This window comes from Oryzias latipes, chromosome 7 (assembly GCF_002234675.1).
Source record: "Oryzias latipes chromosome 7, ASM223467v1".
In the NCBI taxonomy this organism is placed as follows: Eukaryota; Metazoa; Chordata; class Actinopteri; order Beloniformes; family Adrianichthyidae; genus Oryzias; species Oryzias latipes.
Window position 1 is genome coordinate 7,079,349 of NC_019865.2, and position 21,352 is coordinate 7,100,700.

Consider the following 21,352-nt stretch of genomic DNA (forward strand, 5'->3'; position numbering starts at 1 on the left):
AATATTAAGTTCAGCACAATAAAACTGAGGAGAAAAGTAAGCAATTTAATAGACAAACATTTCACAGATGAAACCTGTTATCACAGCAGGGAGAGAATAAAATAATTCAAATCCCTTTTAGCTTTCAGTGAAGATCTGACTCTGGAATCCGTAGCACAAAAGCCCAGAGTTCTGACCTTAAGTCCATAAGAAGATGATGTCTTGAGAGCCAGAGACACCTTTGCCTCGGTTCTGAGCTCCAATGGAGTAAACATCTACATTTCTTTTTCAAAACTTTTTTTCCCCCGTAACTATCCACTTTCTATTATTCACTGCTAACATTTGAGTTTTATAATATTTTTTGGAGTTATCTTCATCTTCTATGTGCAGGATAATCTTCAACAGCTTTGAACTGTTGTGGATTCCAGACAACAGCAGGAGTGCTGTACTATAAACCTGACTGTCTGTGTGAAAATATGCAGTGTATTCATCATTTTGTATAATTTGGACCAAAGTGACACAACTTTTCACATTTGCCTGGGAGGGAACAGAGGAGTGAGAAGAAAATGAAGCAAAAGAGCCATGAAAAACAGATGGAGGAAAAGAAAAGGAGCAGAAAAGTTGACATAAACAATTTAAAAGGTAAAACTGGAAATTTATTTGGAGTATTGTTTGAGATGTTTAAACTTTTTTTGGCACAAACACCAGTTTCCAGCCCTAAAATCTTGCAGCTGCGTTCCCATATTTTGTCCACTTGTTTGTGCTCCCCTGCATGCCTTTATTTATGTGTGACTCTCTCTGTACATATAGGATTTTATAGACTAAAGCAATGCGTGACAGAATATTAGCGAGCGTGGAGAGCAGATGGAGAATGTGGGTGGAAAATCTGACAGCTGCATGTGCTTTGGCGCTGAAATCTGAATGTGATGATGGTCTTTCACTCTTTTGATGAAATGTGAATAGTGATTATAAGACTTAAAAAATGTATTTTCCGAAAGAGAAAGAATCCATGCAAAATGAGCCAAATAGTTATATCCTGTCTAAGTCAGTTGCCTGAAACATCATCATTGACCAACAATGAGAGCATGCGGAAGTATCTCACCGCGCACACTCGTCCGACTCGAGTGTGTATGGCGCCTTCCCTGTCCCCCGCCTCTGAGGCCTTTTCCGTAAAGAAGAAATACACTTTATCATCGTCCCTGTCATTATTGTCCGGGATGAGGTGTGCAGCAATGAATTTGGGGTCTGCAGAGATAAACAAATAAATAATAAATAGTTCAAAAACATTTAAAACAACTTTAACGCTGCGTTCACATGAAGCTCGAAAACCAGCGTTCATGCAAAAACCTCCAATGAAAATGTAATCTTGTGTTTATGAGCGTTTTGGGCGTCCGTATCCAAAACCTTAGCATTAACGTTAGCCTACTACTCAAGTTTCTACGACCATTTTTGGCCTCTATGTGCAAAATGCGCGGCCATTGAACATGCGCTGAAAGTTAAACCAACTGAACTTTGACCAGTCAGGGATTCGGATTTCGAAGTGATGTATAAGTAGCGTCCTTTTCAAAATACAGAATTGCCAACTGTTTGAAATGTGATCATTAAGGACAAATAGATATTCAAGGTTTGTGACCAGATGGAATTAAATGACACCAAGTCTTTTGTTAATCAGAATGAAGCTGTGAAAGAAAAAGTCTGGAGCAAGATTTGAACCGCTTTGACATTTAGCACTTAACCTTATCCAACATGCGCTAGTATCAGGTAGTGACAGTCCTGTGTGAACAGTAGGGGCTGCTGAGGCCTACCTAATATAGGGCGAAGACGGGTGTACCCTGGGCAGTTTGCCAGTCCATTGCGGCGCTACACAACCACATGCACTCACATTAAGTCACATTCACACCTAGGGGGCAATTTAGGTTTTAGAATAATTAATTAACCTATGAAGTATGTTTTTGGACTCAAGGGAGGAAGCCAGAGAGTCCGGAGAAAATCCACACATGTACATAGAAAACATGTCCATTTCCTCCAAACATATATCATTTATGATGTCAAGTTTTTGAATAACATGTTAAAAATGACTTTTTTTAAATATCTTGAATAATTCTATTCACAAAGAAGTGAAGCTATACCATGAAGGATTCTCTGGTCCGTCTCTGTTCTCATGGTGGAACGGCCGCTCATGCTCCTGAAGATCACAGCGTCTCTTCCCAGGAAATCTGCTGTCAGTCCGGTGTACAACTCTCCTCCTGCAGACAGGCAGAGGGACAATAAACTCAAAGGAAAGCATAAGATGGTTCGTACAACAATGTAGTTTGGACATTTTGACGAAATAGAATAGAAAGGTTGATGTTCATATGGTGAGAGTGGATTAAAAATCAGTGTAAAATGACATAAACTGACTGGGGTTGGTGATCAGAGTTTGTCGATGTTTGGTCATTCACATCCTCAAAAGAAATGGCTCAATTGTAATTTTTTTTCATTTCTACACTTCCAGTGAAACAATTACGGACAGAAAACATTTGTCTTTAGATGTTTTGGCAAAAAGGTTTTGTGTTACACTAATTAAAGGACCACTGCAGACTTTGTGGAACACAACAGGTTAGAGGTAAAAGCAGCAAAATAAATGAGGCGACTTTGGTGGAAATAGAAAAAATGTTTGGTGAAGTGGAGCATGAAGAAAATTAAAGGAGACAGGAGCATTAGGGGTTTAGGCAAATGGGAATCAAATCAAATAAATCCAACACTGAAGCTATTGAAAGAGCTGCAAGCAGTTCTCAAGACCAACATGCCTCAAAGAACACGTCCTACAATGAGACTAACAGTAGAAGAACCAGTTTGGATTTTCAGTGACTCAGAAAAGTCGTGTACATGGAAATGAAACACCCAGTCATCCCACCGGTGCACTTTGATGATGTGGAGGGGAGAAATATATACCAAGTAACATTAACGGTCAAAGACAAAAGTGACCACCACTAATTTTCCAAAAGGTAAGAAACAGAAAAAAATTTCTGGCATACGTATAATAACTGAGATGTATTTTTTCTGCAATAAATCTATTTATTTTATGTTTTTCCCAGCTCTTGCAGAAACTGAATCTTGACACTCTCCTGTGACATCATGAGCTTATTATGTTTGGCTTTGGTTTTCTTTCAGAAACACACACACCCATCCGTTTTCAGGCTGGAGACACACATAAGATCAGTTCAGAGTAAAAGGGTTATGACGTTATCTCACAAGCGGAGCGATGCATTAACAGGTTTTGACAGGAGGTGGGATCTAGATCTTTGTGTATTTTGGTGGACAGTCCTAAAACCGAAGAGGAGTAAAAGGTTCATAATTGTACAGAAAAGTTCTCTTTTTTACATTTTGTCATTTCTTGCTTTTTTCAGGTATCCCAAAAAACATTTTCACTGTAAACTCAACTTGTGTTATTACTTTTTATTAAAAAAATAATAATAATGATAATATGAACAACTAAGCGAGAAGGAAGAAAACATTGCAAATGTGAAATATGTTACCGTAGTTCTTTCAGTTGCACAATTGCATTCTGAAATAAAAAGTCTTGCAGATGCGGTGGGAGAGAGGAAGACTGCAGCTTCAAGCAATTTTTGCTTAACCAGCAGACTTGGAATGACCTGGGGAGGGCGAGGAACTCTGCTCAGGTGCTCGCTCACACTTTCACCAAAGAAAATTCCCTAAGCTGAAAGAAATCCTCTGCTTTGTTCCTTTGATTACCAATTACTTGTGTCCATCATTCCGTTTTTGCAAGTAACAAACTCAAATAGTCTGTGACAACTGGATAATTCTGCTTTCCCACTGCGGCCACCAAGAGCCAAACTACTAGAAGATTTGGCTCTACCTGACGTTTGTCTGCCAAAAACAAACCACGGTTGGAGGATTTCTGCCTCTGGCAGAACACAACGAGAAAAAGAAGAAGCGATGTATACAGAACTCCATCCCAAAGCAACCCCTGCACTGCAGGTTACTGGCATGGATAAAAGTTATTTCTCAAGCTAGAGTAAATACCTGATGACATTTAGAGAGACACACCCAGAGCAGCCTAATTTGGTCAGTATGTCTCCAAAGTGCTTGATTCTGCGTCGTATCTGTGCAGTAAGGTTAAGGTGACCTTCAATTCATTCAAAACTACAAACAGATTTGTTAAAATTTGCAAATAAATTACATTTTTGATCATTTTCTATGGTTGGCAGAAAACATTAATACTTTTTAAGTAATCAAAGAACTCTATAACAAAGTAAAAATGAAACAGACTTACCACTGAAGGTGCTGGCAAACTTGAGGCTGGGGTCGTGTGGAACTTTTCCTCGTCCACTCTCCACATTCCCGGTGTTCATGGTGAACACATGCTGATGAGGAAGAGACTTCTCATCAAAAATGACTTCCAGCAAGTTTTTTAATAGCATCAACAAGATGCTTTTCAATTTTCCAAAAACTGTACAATCAAATTTACTTCACATGATTCAGATTAAAGAGCTTTTAAAGAGATTTTCTTCACTACTTCCGTCAAGTGGAAACTATTTTTTCTTCTGACCGTGGAGCAATGAGGTTCTTCAGGACACAAACTAGTTGTCTGCTTTTCATGCATTTCATCTTTTACTCCATTTTTCAGAAATATTTAGACGTGCCCTTTCATCGAACTCCTGTCTGTCTGAGAACGACAGACAGTCTGAGATGGGAGGAAATGCACAATCAGTGTAGCTGCCAGAGGTCAGACAACTTTCCAACCAGCTCCCAGCATGTGCAGATCAATCCGAGGATTGCTGCGGAGGTGTGAAGTATGCTTAGTCACAGGAAAACAGGAAAGTTGAACTACAACAATAAAGGCAATACTGAGCACTGTCAGTATTAGAGCAAACAACTCATACATGTTTCCATATGATAAAATGAAAATCTTTTTGGTTGACTTAAGCAGCAATGAACAGATTAGAGCAAAAGACAGGTTCTTTTGGTTGGTTAAGTTCGTGCTATGAACAGCTCTTCATATTCTGACCGAGCGACTTGTCGGGTCAAAGGAGCCAAAGTGGTGAAAAGGCTTTTTGTTTCTGGTCTTTTTTTCTTCCACTTTCAGGCCACCAACGTGCCAAGCTGTCTCTGCCAGAGCCGCATGGGTGTGATCAAACGTGGCCCACTTCCAGAATGAAGGGGGAATGGGAGGCGACGAGACCTACGTCGAAGCCCCAAGGTTTGATGCAAGTCTGCATCATGGTGGACTCGCACTGAACTCTGAGCCTCGGTCTCTGTACCTCTAACAGACAATAGGGCATTGTTACGAGGTGGGCATGTCCTGCAGTGAGCAGAGATCACAGGGGAAATGATGACATTGTAGTGAACCGGATAAGAATACTGTAAGACAGTCTGCAGGACAAACAATGCCACACGCGATCAGCTGTGTAATACGTGATGGATAACATGGGTGCAGAAAACTGCTGGTCAGATCATGTTATATCCTTTTAATTATTATGTACAACAGCAGTTCTCTTTCAGATTTCAGTGCTGTGCCTTTTGCAGATAACTTTTTGTGTCACTCACAAAAAGAACTCTTAAGTGAATCTGCCAAAGACAAATTCAAACCATGTCAAACAAGAAAAAGTTCTTTACAAACACTATACTTTAAAGACCCACTCTGATGAAAATTATGTTTTTGGTGTTTTTAGGATGTTCTTGTGGCATTTTTCTGATGATGGAGGACATATGTATAGAAAAAAAACACTCAAAATTGCATTTTTGAGTATTTCTTGATCAAATTGTTGTAAATCAGGAGAAAATGAAAAATGCCATTTGAAAGAGCTTGTGGTTGCTCCCTGCGCCGCAGTGTCTGTCAGGTTTACATGGTTAGAGTCTCCTGAATATCACTGGTTTATTTCATCAGTCAGATAAATTAAACTGGAGAGCTAGAATGACTACCTTTATATTGCTTTTATTGGGAAACAGTGAGTCAGCATCTATCCATTTACACTAAAAATAACAAATTTTACAGTTGGATTAAACTCCAGTTTTAATTAGTCCAACACAGCAATTTAAACATATTATATTATATTACATGTAAATAATAGTATTATTTAAATTGAATGTGCTCTGTGGTTTTATGAACTGTTAAACTGCTTTTTCCAAAACAAATCACAGCAGACAGCTCTTAACCTAATAACATTAATGTATATGTATTCCTTCCTTTTTTTTCCTTTAGCATCGTGAATTTCTTTTTTCCAGATGTCTTCCTTCACAACGTTACAAAAGTTTACATCTATGCTTCTCTGTAAAAATTGTCCATTTGAATGGATAAAAGCAAAATGTTAGATTTAAAGTTCAAAATTTTTCTTTGTTTTGTTCTTTTATAGTGAAGAAAAAGTGTTCAAAACACGTATAGTTCAGTTCAGTAACACACTCTGGGCTCACACAGCCATGTTGCTCCTCCTGTTTGTGTGTGTTTCTGTCTGCAACCTCAGCCTATTTATATGTTCTAGTTGGGGAGTTGTGTTTTGTTTGACCCGTTGTGAGTATGTGTGTGTGTGGTCTTGTCCTCTTTGTGTCGTCACTGTATTGAGATGGTTTATTTTCACGTCTTTGACGCTGCTCAGGCGTTTGTGTCACTCACCACAGGGACTCCAGTGTATGTCCAGGAAAGTGCGAGGGATGGGTGAAGGAAGCAAAAAGTAAGACTTTGGATTTATCAGAAGTTAATTTTGAAAAGAAGATTAAAAAGAAAATTTCAAAAGTGTGCCTTAACATAAAAAGGCATTTTCATATCAATTTTCACTTGTACTAAAATGTTCTCCAAAAACATGCAATTTCTTTCTGAACATCAAATAATTTAGCATGTTTCATGGTCATGGGTTTTTAGAAAACACTGGTTGGAGATGAAGTCCTTACTTGTCAGCGATTTCAAAAAAATTGAACTTTTGGTTTGAAATGTGTGTCGCTGTCTGAGAACAAAACCCTGTCACCTAAAAAGTGGCTGGCAGGATGGCGTGAGAGATGGACAAAGAGGGAACACCTTGGCCCCAACAGAGATGAAACACTCAGAAGGTTAAGGGTCATCCCACCCAAGGTCCAGTCTGAGGCATTGGAGCCTTGGCTCCTGGGATAGGGCACACAAACATGCCAGTGTGTGTTCTTCACTCGTTAACCATTGGCTAAATAAATGAACAGACCCCCTTTGGTGTCATCTTGTTACAGACTCTTTAGAGTACCTTGGAGGACACACTTGTGGTCTGACTGACTGTGACAAAGATTTACCCACAAACCTGCATGAGCAATAAAGCAGCAGGTATCTGTCCGTTAGTCTAGTTGGCAACAATGTTCTAAAACCATAATCTATATCTGTGATGTGTAGAAAATTCATGGCACATATAGCAGATATCACCCTACATATCAAATACTAATGGGAGCCTAAGATGAATGTACATTTAAGGGATGAAATGTGGGGATATGCATTGATTAACTACCGTAATGAAATAAAAACTGTCTTTAGAGCCTTTTGTACATGCTAGAATGAGCCCAATTTGAACACACGCTTGTTATGTATTTTGCCTGTAACTTTGCATTGTAAGGCAATAACTTATAAAAAAATAAACGGTCATGTTTTTGTATGTGGTCCCCTTGGCATACATAAAAAAAGCACTTAAATGCAAATGTAATCATCTCAAAAGTATGAAAAAAATCATAAAATATTCGTAAACAATACGTAACAACCCTATACAAATAACTAATAGCGTCTGCCTTTAATAGACACATTGATATCATTTTATGTGGAATTGTAAGTGAAGTACAATAAATGCACAACCAAAACTCAAACTAAAGTTGAGTTTTGAGTGTTCAAACAGGCAGATATCCATGGTGTTGCTTAAAGGTTAAGCGTCAGCAAATGTTTTTTTTTTTTTTTTTGAACAAGTCACATAGATGACCTACTTTTTTTCTAGCATGTCAGCTCCTTCTTGGTATGCAGTGGTATCTGCTATTTTTATGAAGCTTCTTGAACCCAAAACAATTCCCTGAACAATGACAGATTGTGAGGCACACAATGGCACAACCAAGGGAATTCACTCTAAACCCACAAAAATAAGCTGTGCTGTACGCACTCACTTATAAAGGTTAGCACTCTTCCATTTCCCTCATTTCCCCAACATTACTCTCTGCCAACAACCACCCTCCCCCTTAGCCAATGTAGATTTTGACCCCCTCCTACTGAGCCAGGCAGGGCAGGGCACTGGGCAAGGATTGTGAAACCTGCCTTGAAACAGAAAGCTATGAGCTCGTCTTAATAGCCCCATTCATTGGCTCTTGTGCTATAAATGGTTCCAAGTGTGGGACTCCGCAGAGGGTTCCACTGAGCTGAGTGGCTGTGGAGAGCCAGCATGTGCGGCTGAAAAGATGCATAGAGAGCCCAATGCTATGGCTGAGTACACCTAAAGAAAGGCTTATTATAAATACACAAAGCTAGTGAGAAACATATAGAGTTTTCTCTTCATTAAAGAAGCAAACGAAGGTTGGAAGCACAATTGCAGGGGAAGGAAAACTACACAAAATCCGACCAATGCTTGAGCCTAAAATGTGGCTTTTCCAAGAGTTGACCAAGTATTGTGAGCCAGATCAGTAAACGCTAATAATCCGTATTTTACAGAGTATAAGTTGCTCTGGAGAATAAGTCACAGGAGCAAAAAAAATGCATAATAGATGAGAGAGAAAAAAAAACATATATAAGTTGCTCCAGAGCATAAGTTGGACTTTTGGGAGAAAAGTGCAACAACTACAATCCGTTGTTAGTGTAATCAGTGGAAAAAAAGGGAAAAAATAACAAAAATTTTAACAAGTAACCCTTGTGCTATCCTAGGTACTTTAACGTTGGTAGTTGGGTCATCTAGACCCACTAAACAGTGCTCTGAACAATTTTTCTTCAATGATTTGTGATCTTCACTGGTGTCCATGGATTACATGAAATCATTCCACCTTTATCCACCTTTGTCATGGTAGGAATAACACGTCAAAGTAAGGGTGGGGTCATCTAAGGTAGCACAAGGGTTCAAAAAAAAAATTACATATAAATCATTCCTGAGTATAAGTTGCACCCCTAGCCAAACTATGTAAATAACCGCAAGTTATACTCCACTAAAAATACAGTTTTCCACATCAACATCTAGTGAATAAATTCCTCTTTATGTCTGATGATTAATGTTAGCAGGAAATTACAATTTTCTTTCTTTCTTTTTTTTGCCTGACCAAAACAAAACAATATAATTTATCAGTTTCAGCAATTAAAGAAACATCAGTTTGTATTATGAAATTTGCTATGTAAGTCTTGCATTACTGTAACTACAGAACTGACTTAAGCACCGGCTAATTGTTATTTTCTACATGTTCAAAGATAATGACACAATGACGCAGTTTCCCTCCTATGTAAACACACAAAACACATGTTCTTCTGCTTACCTCTCCTCTGTGGCCCACATAGATAAAGACACACATAGGTTGAAAGGCACCAGTGCCACAGGCCAATAGGTGAGTGCGGTTGTAAGGCTGCAGGAGACGCACAAAGTTGGCACACTCTTTCTGCAAAACAGAAGAAAAAAAGAGTAAACCTCAAAGTTTTATTTTGTGTTCACAACAGAACTCAGACCATACAGATTTAGTCTGAAAAGTTACCTTTTGTCAGTTTTCCTGGCTTCTAAAAAGGTTATGTTAAAACAAATCTTTTGCTCTGGATGAAAAAAAAAAAAAAAAATGTCCATGCTGCACCTAAAAACACATCCATATGTTTTTGAAAGGCTCCTATATAAATCAAATGTGATGATCTGTCACCAAATGCAGATAAGCTGATTTTCATGGTACTGAACCAGAACCAAAATGCTTTTTTTCAACAGGGATGATGGATCACATGTGTTGCAAGTAAAAGGCCACAAAAGAGTTTATCAGATGAAACAAGATTACTCCAATGCAGCACTTCAATCTGTGATTTTTGGACATCAGCCACGAGTGGCATGCTGACCGGAGAGATCAGACTCCAAGGAGCTTCAGAACCAGCACCAGTGTCCATCTAAACATCTAACAAATGGGCATGCAACTGTGTCCTACCATTTATAAATGTAATAACAGTGTCAAACTATAATGAATATAAACACAGACTAAACAAAAAAGGGCCGGGTTGAATAACCAAAGAAACAATGTAAGCTGCTGCTGTCCTAAAGAGCATTCTGTCACAGTAACAAGTGAAAAAAAGATATAAACAAGAACAGAAGAAACTATGGAAACAAGAGTCATGAGATCTGCAGAGGAAGCCGGGGGAATGACTGCTTCCCCTCATCAAATCAAACACAAAAGACGCTTGACAAACTGTGTCCACCCAGAAATTGTCAATCCTTGAAGCTAACCAGGTCAATCTCATAAATCCACAACTGCCAGCTATAATATGCAGTGTCATACGTGGCGATGTTAAAGACCCACTCCAATGGAAATTGTGCTTTGGGTGTTTTTGACGGGTGTCTGTGGCATTTTTCTGATTATGAAGGACACATATGAAGAAAATTAAGCTTAAATTTGCATTTCTGAGAATTTCATTGTTTAAATTGTTGTGAATCAGGAGCAGATGATAAATTGTCATTGGAATAAGCCTGAAGCAGTGACGTAGAAAACAAGCTCCATTCTCATCCATCCACCTGTAGACACAGATTCTTCTTTTTCCTTGTCTGAGCTGGCATTTGGATCAAAACTGTACGGCTGAATGGCTCCAGTATTGCTGGTCCTTTTTTTGTGGCACCGGTAATGTTAGGTTGCGGTTGTGAGGAGCTGTAAGCTAGTGGCAGAGAGTGTAAACAAAGGGATGATGGCAAATGAGGGCGGGCTTACTCTGCACCACAGTGCCACCCACAACTCAGAGGGAAATTTCTGATGAGCTCCTACCACTCTGCAGAAACTACATCCTAGAAAGCAACATGTTGATTTTTTTCTTTTTTTTTTTGTCTAATAGTTTAATCATAACTAAAAGACCACTGGGAATGCTTTTAGAATAGATCAACAGAGGATTGGAGTGAGACTTTAAACAATAGATAGAAAATGCAATATAATGTAGAATTAAAGTGTTTTTTCAAACAATTTTATCTTTAAAAATTAATTCTCCACTGAGTGAATCTAAGCCAACAATGTGTTTTTAAATGTGTTTCAGGTGAGGTTATTAACACAGATCTATGGAATTGGATATAAAATTGTATTTATTTGCCACTTGAGTACACTTGAGTCTTGGTTTTCATTGCACTGAGTGAGTGTGTCCCTGTGTGTGGCCCCTTTCCTCTAAATTGTTGTCAGACCCTCAGCCATTGTTGATCATTTCCTCAAGTGCTTTGGCAATGATGCAGACCTGATGTAAACCACACTGTGTCATGAACCAAGAGACAACAGAGCTTAATGAATTCACCTCTTAGTGTGGATCATTTAGGGCTAATACAACCATGAATATAAAACAGTTTGATTCAGAAATTATTTTCAAGTATTGTCTTTTAGGGATTTCTTTTTTTATGTTGTCCAGTGTGTTCTTCCTTGTGCATCTTAAACACAAAAGGGTGTTCAGGGTCCAGCAGTGCCACATGAACAGAGGTCTGTCTCTGTTCAAACACTTGGGGAGGTGTTCTGCAGATCTGTGTGCCCTGAAAGACCAAAGAGCGGACCGACATCTTAAAAAGGAGGGAATTTGCTGTTACTCTCCCACTCTGGGATTTTGGGTTTTCCAATTCTGTGTGGTCTCCGTGAGATGAAGTGGCAGCAAAGGGAGGGGTGTTTAACAGAAAATGATGTGGTCTTATTATTAAAACACCAACAGATCATAGTCTTGAAAGTTCCAGCCAAGCTGAAGGCAAGTTAGTGAAAACAAAGGTCTGCAATGTTCATTCTATTTTCCTTTGATCAATACTGGAGGATCAGCTGACCACTAATTCTCTTTTCCAAAGAAGTCTAAACATGGTTTAAAATTCAAAATGACCACAATTGTGTGGCTTTGATTGGCATACAGACCCCATTGTTTAAAATTCCTTTTTTGTGGAATATGAACAATTTAAATAAACAAACAGAAATGCTGCCAAAGCCCCTGGCAGTCCTTCTCACTCTTTACAACAAACAATGCAGCAACTGACTCCCCTTACTGTACAGAGATGACTTTGGACCATTCAACAAAAGCTGCTGTGCTTCCACGGCTCAAAAGAAAGTTCCACAGTGGATAAAACACAACTGAAAAGTCACTTTCCATGTCATCTAATGGTCAGACAGCTGTAACCTACTTCTAGAAGAGAAAAAAACAGCGGGAAAGGGTTCATCTATTGGGCAAACAATATATATATAATTTTTTTTTCTAAGAATGTGTGTTTTGAGTGGAGGTTAGAATCAAATCCTTAAGGATGCAGGTAAAATGCCAAATTAAGCTTTAAAAAGTTGATTTCCGAAAAAAAGGATGTAAAACCACATTAGTTTCCAATCTGCCTTATGGAATGTGCAAGTCTATTCAAGCCATCAAGGTCCATTACTGACAAAGTTATTCATTTTTTGGAAGCTGAAAATGACTTTGTCACAACTGATTGCCCACTTGGTTGTTACTTAAATTTTGTCCGGGGGGGAATAATTATATTTTCGTTGTTGAATGATTGTTCTATATGTATAGAATTAAGCACAATGATGCTGATATGGCAAATTTGAGATGTGTGTGAGAACATAAGTCAAAAGCCTCCACAGGGAAATTAAAAACATTTTATCCCAATCTCATCTTGGACTTAGGCCAGAGTCACAATAATAAAACTTAGCACAGTGTCTTTTTAGTGGCCACCCATATAATCCCAAAGCAGATTTTTCCTTTTAGAAATACACCTTACATGTTTACATGCTTTGCAAGGATCAGTGTGTTGAGTGTCCATGCAAAAACCTTGTAAAAACAAACCTTACCTTGGTTTCAAAAATGTAGGTGCCGCCTTTTTTGCATAGACATGTGTTTGTGTATGTGTGTTTGTGTGTGTGTGTGTGTGTGTGTGTGTGTGTTGTTTATATGTGCTGCACAAAGGGTGCCTTAGCATGTGGACAAACTTAAATTTGATTTGATTTGATTTGTGACTGTTCACATGTTTGCAAAGGCAAGTTCTTTAAATGAAATCCATAAATTATATTTTAAACTAGCAACTCATCCAGACTTAAACCAAATACCAGTTAAAGAGCAAGATGCAACTATTTTTTTAAAGAAACATCTGTATTTTATATGGGGTCAGAACATTTCTAATTCTTGTGCTTCTAGGAAAGAAAATTTCTACCTGGAGCGGTGATATTTCTTTTTCGCAGAGTTTCCCTAAAACATCAGAAAAAAAACAGCTTTATAACAAAAATTTACACTACGCATGACCAAGTTATGCACTTTTACACTTTAAAGCAGAGTGTAAATATCTCGAGTCAATTTAGTAACAAAAATGTTTTTTTCTTTTCTTTTAAGTACTTTTATTAAAAATAAAAAGAATTGCATAAGCTATAGTGAAATTTCCCATAGTTATAATCTTGCTTGTAATTTGTTTTTCACTAGAGTTCATTGTATGGAACGATGTATCATCATTTTCAAAACTGTCCTGATTGTTACTCCAGCTGACAGGAGAACATGTAAATAGATAAAGCATAAAAGTATGTTAACAGAGCAAGACAGGACATGTGAAGCTGAGTGCCTCCTCCATGCCTGCTATTTATTTGTGTGGGTTGTGATTAATGATTGAGGAGGTCATGAGGTGGAGACACAGGGAGGAAACTCTATCAGTAAAAGCAAGTTTGAAGGTGATGAGCACTTGTCAGCAGAAAGCTGTGGACACATACAGATTGTAAAAGTGCAAATAAAAAAGGCATCCTGTCATTTTTTAATAAAGTCTTTACATTTTTAGTAAATTTAAAAGAATTGCAACTCAGTTTTTTGCCTTTTTTTCTAAATGAGCATTTTGTAAATTCAAATAAACTTTTTTACCCTTTCATTTGTCTAAGACACTCAGAGTGTCTGACAAAGATGAAAGGAACAGAGTGAAAACCTTTCACCTCTCGACCTTCACCTCTTCTTGTGTATCAGTGTTAAACAGATCCTGCAGCCAAAGTCTGAGGAGGAAGACGTGTCTTTTGTAAATGTTAAGAGAGTGCGCCTGTAATTCATTCATTTTGACATCAGAAAAACTCTAAAAACAAGACACCAGAAAGAATGCAGAAGAAGTCTGCGTGAGCTGACAAACATTTCAGTCAGTTATGCGTGGGCAGAAACACAATCCCTTTACGACACCTCAGGAACGAGGCAGATGGAGTTACTGCAAAAGAGCAAACTAATGCTACATTCACCTCCCTTCTGCTCTGAAAGGTGCAGCGCGGCACACACTGTGTGAACCCTGAAAGCTGCAATAGAAAACACTTAATAAAACTGATATAAGACACCCCTGGCACACCTGCCACTTCAAACACGCAGAACATAGGCTTAAACACACAGAAACATAGAATGCCTAACTTTTTCCAGATGGAGGAGGCTGTCAGAGTTCCTGCTGTGAGCAGAAGAAGGTGAAAAAATTACAGTGTTTTCACAACTCAAAACTGTGTGCCTTCATGCTGGGTTTGTTTGAATCAATGATGGCTACAATTTGAACAATTTCTTTTTTTCTTTTTTTTTATTACTGGACCAAATTTAACAACTCAAAGACTAGAATCACTTTTTCTTCTTTCCCTGCATTCATGTTTTTTTTTTCCCTTTCACATTACTCATTTCCTTCTATTTTATTCATTTTTTTCTATTCTATTCCCGGTTTCCTCTTTACTTTATCTGGAGTTTCCCAGTGAATCAAGAAATGCAGTTACAGCTTAAAGAAAGGAAACACTGATTAACAAATATAAAGAAAGAATTTGACTCAGAAAATCCCAATTAAGGACAAAACCCAATTTTGGTAAAACGTTGGTGCAAGCCCATAAAGAATAACACAAAAGTCTTTTTTGAAATATCTACTCCCCGACCTTTTGTTTCCGCTGCACCCTCCTTCCTCCTTTTGTGTTTGAACTTTAATCTTGGGACCTCTCCTCCCTCACAGAGCTAAATTAAGTCCTCACCTGTTATCACATCAAACAAGAAAGCGTTTCTCTTTCAGCCCTTCTGTCTGTAGTAAAACACTAAACTACAGTATCTGCAGTGACCTATAACAGAGCAGCACTCAGAATCTGACCCTGTCAGGAGATCCCCTTCTTCACATGCACCATCCATGGAATGCTGCTACCGGCGAAGCTCTCCACGCACGGGTTAATGAACATTTTTCTTCATAGTCTGCAGATTCCATGAAATGTCTCAGTAAATTCAAAGAAGAAAAAAAAATCCAAGAAGGGCCCAGAAAATACCAGAATCCAGACCAAAGAGAAGAAGTTATGGGATAGCTCCTATAAGCTTTCACCAGCCTGAAAGTCATGCAATAAAAGGAATTTTAAGTGGCAAATAGATAATTGTTTGACGCTTTAAGTCAACTGAAGTCTAGCTAACAAAAGGCAAGAACAGAATGCTGTAATCTTAATAAAAACATAGAACAGTGGAGGTTCTGTAGATATATAAAAAAAAGAGTTAAAGATTCAGGTGATATCCAACTGTTGAAGTGAACAGTGAAGTTGTACCAGTGAGATTACAACGACTGTGAAAGCTGCTGATGTGCTTAGATGGGGGAAATGATGGACTGTTTAATAACTACCTGCTCTTTCCCCGCTTGGATGCAGTCTTCTTTGTTGCCTGGTAACGGGGGCCAGTGTATCTGTGAGAAGAAAGAAAGAAGAAGCAGAAGAAGCAGAGTAAGAAAAAAAAATGGAAGTCATTTGGAGAACAACCGAAGACCTATGAAATTGTGCAAACAACAACCTCATTCAACCAACAATACAATACAATACAACAATTTGAGGGCAAATTTGATTACTGGGATATCAAAGCTCTGGTGTCAGTGCTGATGCTAAATTGATTTTTTTAAACACGATAAAACAAGTAGTATGCAATAAGTAACTGAAAGCAAACAAAACTCTTACTGAAGAGAAAACTAAAGCATTACTTATTTTTACTCCTTATCTATTTTTTCTTTTTGGCATTTCTTCTTAAAAAAAAAAGGTTAAAAATTGTATTTATTGAGCCAGAAAATGCTGAAGAATCAAATCATGCTATCAAGAAGGATCTTCATATCGATGTGAAATTTTAATCAAACATTAAACCTGTGAAAACGTATTTGTTATATTAGTTAGAAAAATCTCTTTGGGTCCAAAAGTCTTGTTTAAAAAGATCTTAAAATCTTTGAATTTCCGATATATACAAGACAAAATTTATGCTCTCCACATTGAAGCCTGTTAAAATAAGCTGAAAGGAACTCCAATGGTGAATAGCCTCTAACAATCTTTGCTAGGCTTTAAAGAGGCAACTAGCGTATGACATACAATTAACACTGTTTTTGAGCAGACTGGTCTTTGTTCAGCATGCAAGGAAACTGTTTGTTTTTAACCAGAAGGAATATAAACAACCAAGACGGACGAAAGGGACTCAGACACCAATTAAAGCCTTAGTCACATTATCCTGCTTCAGGTTTTTGGGTTGTCCAGAACGGTCTTAGAGAGGAGCGGCTGCATCTTAAGGGGAGCGCAAGTGTGTCTTGCAGTTCTATTGAAGCTTGCATGACCACCTCAAGGGATGTTATGAAAATAGAACGTACGATTGACATGAGTGTGGTAAGCATATCATGAGAAATGGCTAAGGATAATGAGAGTTGCATGCACTGTCGTACAGTGTTCTTACGCCGCACCCTAGTCGTTGGTAGGGTACGAGTACTGGCTCTTTACTGACTATGCACAAATGCCACAAGCACTGGGTGTGAATGTCGTAAGTAGATGCTCATTGGATGCCCATAGTATGCCCACACAAACCCTTTGGCTGTCAAATTTCCTAAATTCCAACATGTTAGAGTTACTTACCCTTAAATGTTGTTGAAGTTCTCACTACGACATCACAGCATGCTCAGAAAAAACCTGCATTAACATTCTTACTCTACGGAATCATCAGCCTATAACCTTGATATTTTGTGTGAGTCACCTGCAGACAGCCCGTACTTAAGGACAGTAGTGACTAAGGCTTGATATGTCTAATACTGTATTGTATGTGTGCGTACAGTGGATGTCTTTTAAGTAAGTCCTGCAGCTGCGTTTAGCTAAGTCTTGTCTTCTTAACCCTTGTGCTATCCTAGGCACTTTAACATTGGGAGTTGGGTCATCTAGACCCACCAGACAGTGCTGTGAGCCTTTTTTCGTCAATGATTTGTGATCTTCACTGGTGTCCATGGATAACATGAAATCTTTCCACCTTTATCCACCTTTGTCATGGTAGGGAGAACATCTCAATGCAAGGATGGGGTCATCTAAGATAGCACAAGGGTTAAAGTAAAGAGCTGCTTTAGTATTTTGTTTAAAATTGGAGCCACATTTCCTTTTTTGCACTCATCATGTGGGGTCATGAGCAGTTTAAATGTCGGACAGACTGTATCTCGTGTTTTATTATAATGAGATACAATCTAAGAACAAAATGTAAATCAGACTTCTTCACACCCAGCTCTAAAAATTGCAAAGGGAGAGCATTAATCATGTCAAACTGGCCTTAATGATAGTCCTGCTTTGTAAATGATTACACATAAACTAATCTTGTGTCTTTTGTCCTAATGAAAGGAGCTTGTTTAATGCTGGACACTAAAACAAAATGTTTTTAACAGGAAGACTCTAAAAAGACAGAGTGACTTTTAAATGTCATTAAATCTTTTAAATGGAAACAAAATATAAACAACAACAAAAAAAATCAATTTAATTAGGCAATAAAATTTGGATAATTGTTTTTTTTTACAAAGATCTATACATAAAAAACATAGTAAGATTTGGTCTTCTGTAGAACAATGGAGTGTTTTTTTTATTTTAATAAAACATTCCTTTAGTTTTCAAATAAGTTTAATATAGTTATTAAACAAAAACTCAGTGATACCCTTAAATTTGGCTTGGAAAATAAAAAATGTGGCCCCATGGGGATCTTTTCAATTTCAACACACACACGGCCTCAATCAACGCGCCCCGTCTAACACTGTACTCTTTCAGGCCAAAGGGATTACTGGTGAGTTAGGCAACACTAAGTATGCTGGGCTGGATGCCATCTCCACAATCACAGAGGAGGTGCAGCTCACATGATTCACTGCATGGAACCAGACACTGGGCAAAATAAACCAGCGGACTCGCTGCGCAGAAACTCATGAAATTTCAATGACAGCCAATCACATCTCCAGGAGTGAATGTTTCCCACAAAGCTAAACATATCAAATTTACCAATCACATTTGTTTATCCTTTAGCAAAAAAGACTAATATTAATTCCATCACAGGGAACATTTTAAATGAACTGAATCCGTATTTGTTGTACTTTTCTTGGCAATTAGCATCAAGGGAATTTTTGAGTTTAAATTATTAGGTGGGAACAGTTCTGGGTGGAACCTCACGGCATAGACTGACTCCATTTCATTTGTCTTGTTCAGCGAAATCTTTTGGTGAAAAACATTTCCTGTTTTCAAATACAGCAAGACTTAGGACTAAAACGGTAACAAAAACTGTGCCCTTTATGTCAGAAATGCAGAGTTTGAATGACAGAATCAGAGTCTAGGGCGACACACTCTTCTTTGCCTTGGGTGGGCAATTTTACATTAGAAGGCAAAATGTGGCCTGCGCATCAGACCCAGTTTGAATGCATTTCACTGTTTTTTCGAACAAACCTTTGGCCTGGCCTGTCAAGACGTTGAGGGAGATGAGAGGAAGAGAAAATGGAGAACAAATTGGTTGTTGGGTTGCATCAAACCCTGACTCGTTTACTCCAGTGTTTTTCTGAACAGCATTCTGATTAATTGTCCTGTTTATGGCTGCCTGCAGTTTGAGCATTTTCACCTGAAAACACTAAAGGTAAGACAGCATAGTTGATTGTTTTTTAATGTTGTGAGCTTCTTTGTTGGCCCAAAACCGGCCTAGCTGTAGTATTACTGCTACGAGACAGGTTTTTATCCTGAAGTGCCAGCAAAATTCTAAATTCGTGCTTGGTTGCTTTCATCCTAGATTTGGAGTTTAACTGGGGAATTTAGGAACTTATTTTTCAGATTTCATGTTTGTTAGCCATTATGAGCGTCAGTGGTTGGCCCTGCGAAGGACCAACAGACTTTCCAGGGTGTGCCCTACTTTCCTCTGACAGTGGCTGGGATAGGCTCCAGCAACCCCTAAAACAAAGGGTTAGGAAGGTGGATTAATGGCTGAATATTTGCGAGCTGAATGACTAAATACTAAAACATCGGAATCAACATCAGGCTCAACTATTTTTAATCGGTTTTTTGATCCGGTGGAGGCATGCTGCAAGACGGTTACTGGCGGAAAGACGTCTAAGAAGGTACGCGGATAAGTGTTTATAGATTCTCAGGAAAACAGTGAGAAGCAATGTGTGTCACAATAAAAGTTGTTTTTATGCGCCTACGTTCATTCAACCAACCACATTTCAGTGAGTTGTTGTGTCTCGTTGTTGTGGTGTTATGGCATTGTTTTGAGAAAATTCTGTTAAGGAACTACAAGGTAGCTTTTAGGCACAGAAACGTGTGTTGCATGATGTGACAGAAAAGCTTGTAAGAAGCATTTTCAGCTGTATTAAAATAAACCTTTTAACAATTAAGGATTTGAACCCTTTTTTCCTCTTTGATAACACGACAATTGTTGCTTTGTCCACGGCTCATTTTTTGCTACATTCTGACTGTGTTGAGATCACATGACCACCGGCTACGGTGGCTGTGTTGGTTCAGTTGCTCCGCTCCGAGGACGGATTGTTTTTAGTCTGAGGTATCTCAGAGCGAACCGAAGTTCAGTCTGATTGGAAACTAACCGAGACCACCACAAAAGATGAGTCCAAGACCGGATCCTGGTCCCGGACCAGGGTTCACTTTAGGCAGACCAAATGTGTCCAGTCGGAATACACCCTTAGACTATTGTTCATCAAATGTGACTGTTTTTGTTTGAAGTTGTTAAGCTGCTAGAGATGGACTCAAATGTAAGTTTTTCAGTATATTTAGATGCTGGAATTATTGTTTGAGATTTCAATAGCCTTGTGTGTTGATGGTAATGCTTAATACAACCTTAAAGCTGAGTTTCTCACTGTGATTTTGGGATGCTGGATAACAGGATTGGACTTGAGAGAGTAGCTAAAAGTTTTCCTGAAATACTTAAGTCAGCACCACTTGTTTAGAAGTTAATAAAGGGACATTGATTAAGTTGGTAATTTCTAGTTGATTTAGGGAAATTAAGTTGATTTTTTTAAGTAAAAAATTCTATCATGTTAAGAGAAACACTTTCTATCATTGTTTTTCATCAGATGATTTTTTATTGAGCACATTTAAGTCAACTAGGAATATTTCACTAACAATATCTAACTCTGACAGGAACACAGAGATTCAGCCTCTTCTTTCACCAAATGGGAGTGTCAGGAAGCATTACGTGTGACCATTGCAGAAACGGGAGAAGGCTGAATAGAGAAGGGATTGCAAGAAACCCATAAAATCAGTTCCCCATCTTTTGTCAGTGCAACCTCTTTGACCCCCGGCCACATAAACTCACTCTTCTCTTACTTAGATTTTGAAGAATATTGAGAAATGAAGTTAATTTTAATTGAATCCAAACTACTTTAGCCATTTAAGGAAAGCTGGTTACGAAAATGAATAACATTTCTACGACATTCTCATTTTGCAAATGGCAACAAAAATCCAGAGACTAAACTACTTAGTCTGGAATATCTACTTACTGGAATATCTGCCAAACTCTATAAATCAGAGCAAAATAGCTCAGTTTGGATTTCATTTTTCTTCTTGACATCTCCTTGACATTTAGCAGATTAAAAAAAAAATCAAACAAATGATCAAGATTGTCACTCATTGATTTACATCATGTCCAGTTTATCTGTCATATTCTACCAATTTGTTGTGGATTTTGAATCAGTATTTGTCATTTGAACTCATCTTTCCCTCTTTTTTATTATTATTTATTTTTAGGATTGCCTATAAAGCATTAACATTTCTAGAGTTTACATCAGCCTGTCTGCAGGGAGTGTCTGCACTTTATGTGTTTATTTCATGTCATATATAGAATGTGGGAAAGTTACTCTGTAATAAAACTGATATATTTCTTTATAGTTTTGACATGCTTTATCTGATCGGCTCAAATCCAGGCATACAAAATATTAATTGTGTTATTAGATTTTTCTTTTGCTTAAATAAAAGGCATTATACAAAACTGAGGGAGAGAATTTATTTGGATTTACAGATCAAA

At 38.1% G+C, this 21,352-nt stretch overlaps 1 protein-coding gene across 1 annotated transcript in view; it reads right to left on the bottom strand.

The window, feature by feature from the left end:
* The window catches only part of sema3g (semaphorin 3G), a 61,072-nt gene that overhangs the window by 13,664 nt on the left and 26,056 nt on the right, over positions 1–21,352 (bottom strand). The window contains exons 3-7 of the mRNA XM_011476847.3: positions 15,696–15,755; positions 9,424–9,543; positions 4,256–4,346; positions 2,109–2,225; positions 1,082–1,224 (exon numbers count right to left, since the gene is read on the bottom strand). Coding sequence (XP_011475149.1) covers positions 1,082–1,224; positions 2,109–2,225; positions 4,256–4,346; positions 9,424–9,543; positions 15,696–15,755 — 531 coding nt within the window. The remainder of the gene's footprint in view (positions 1–1,081; positions 1,225–2,108; positions 2,226–4,255; positions 4,347–9,423; positions 9,544–15,695; positions 15,756–21,352) is intronic.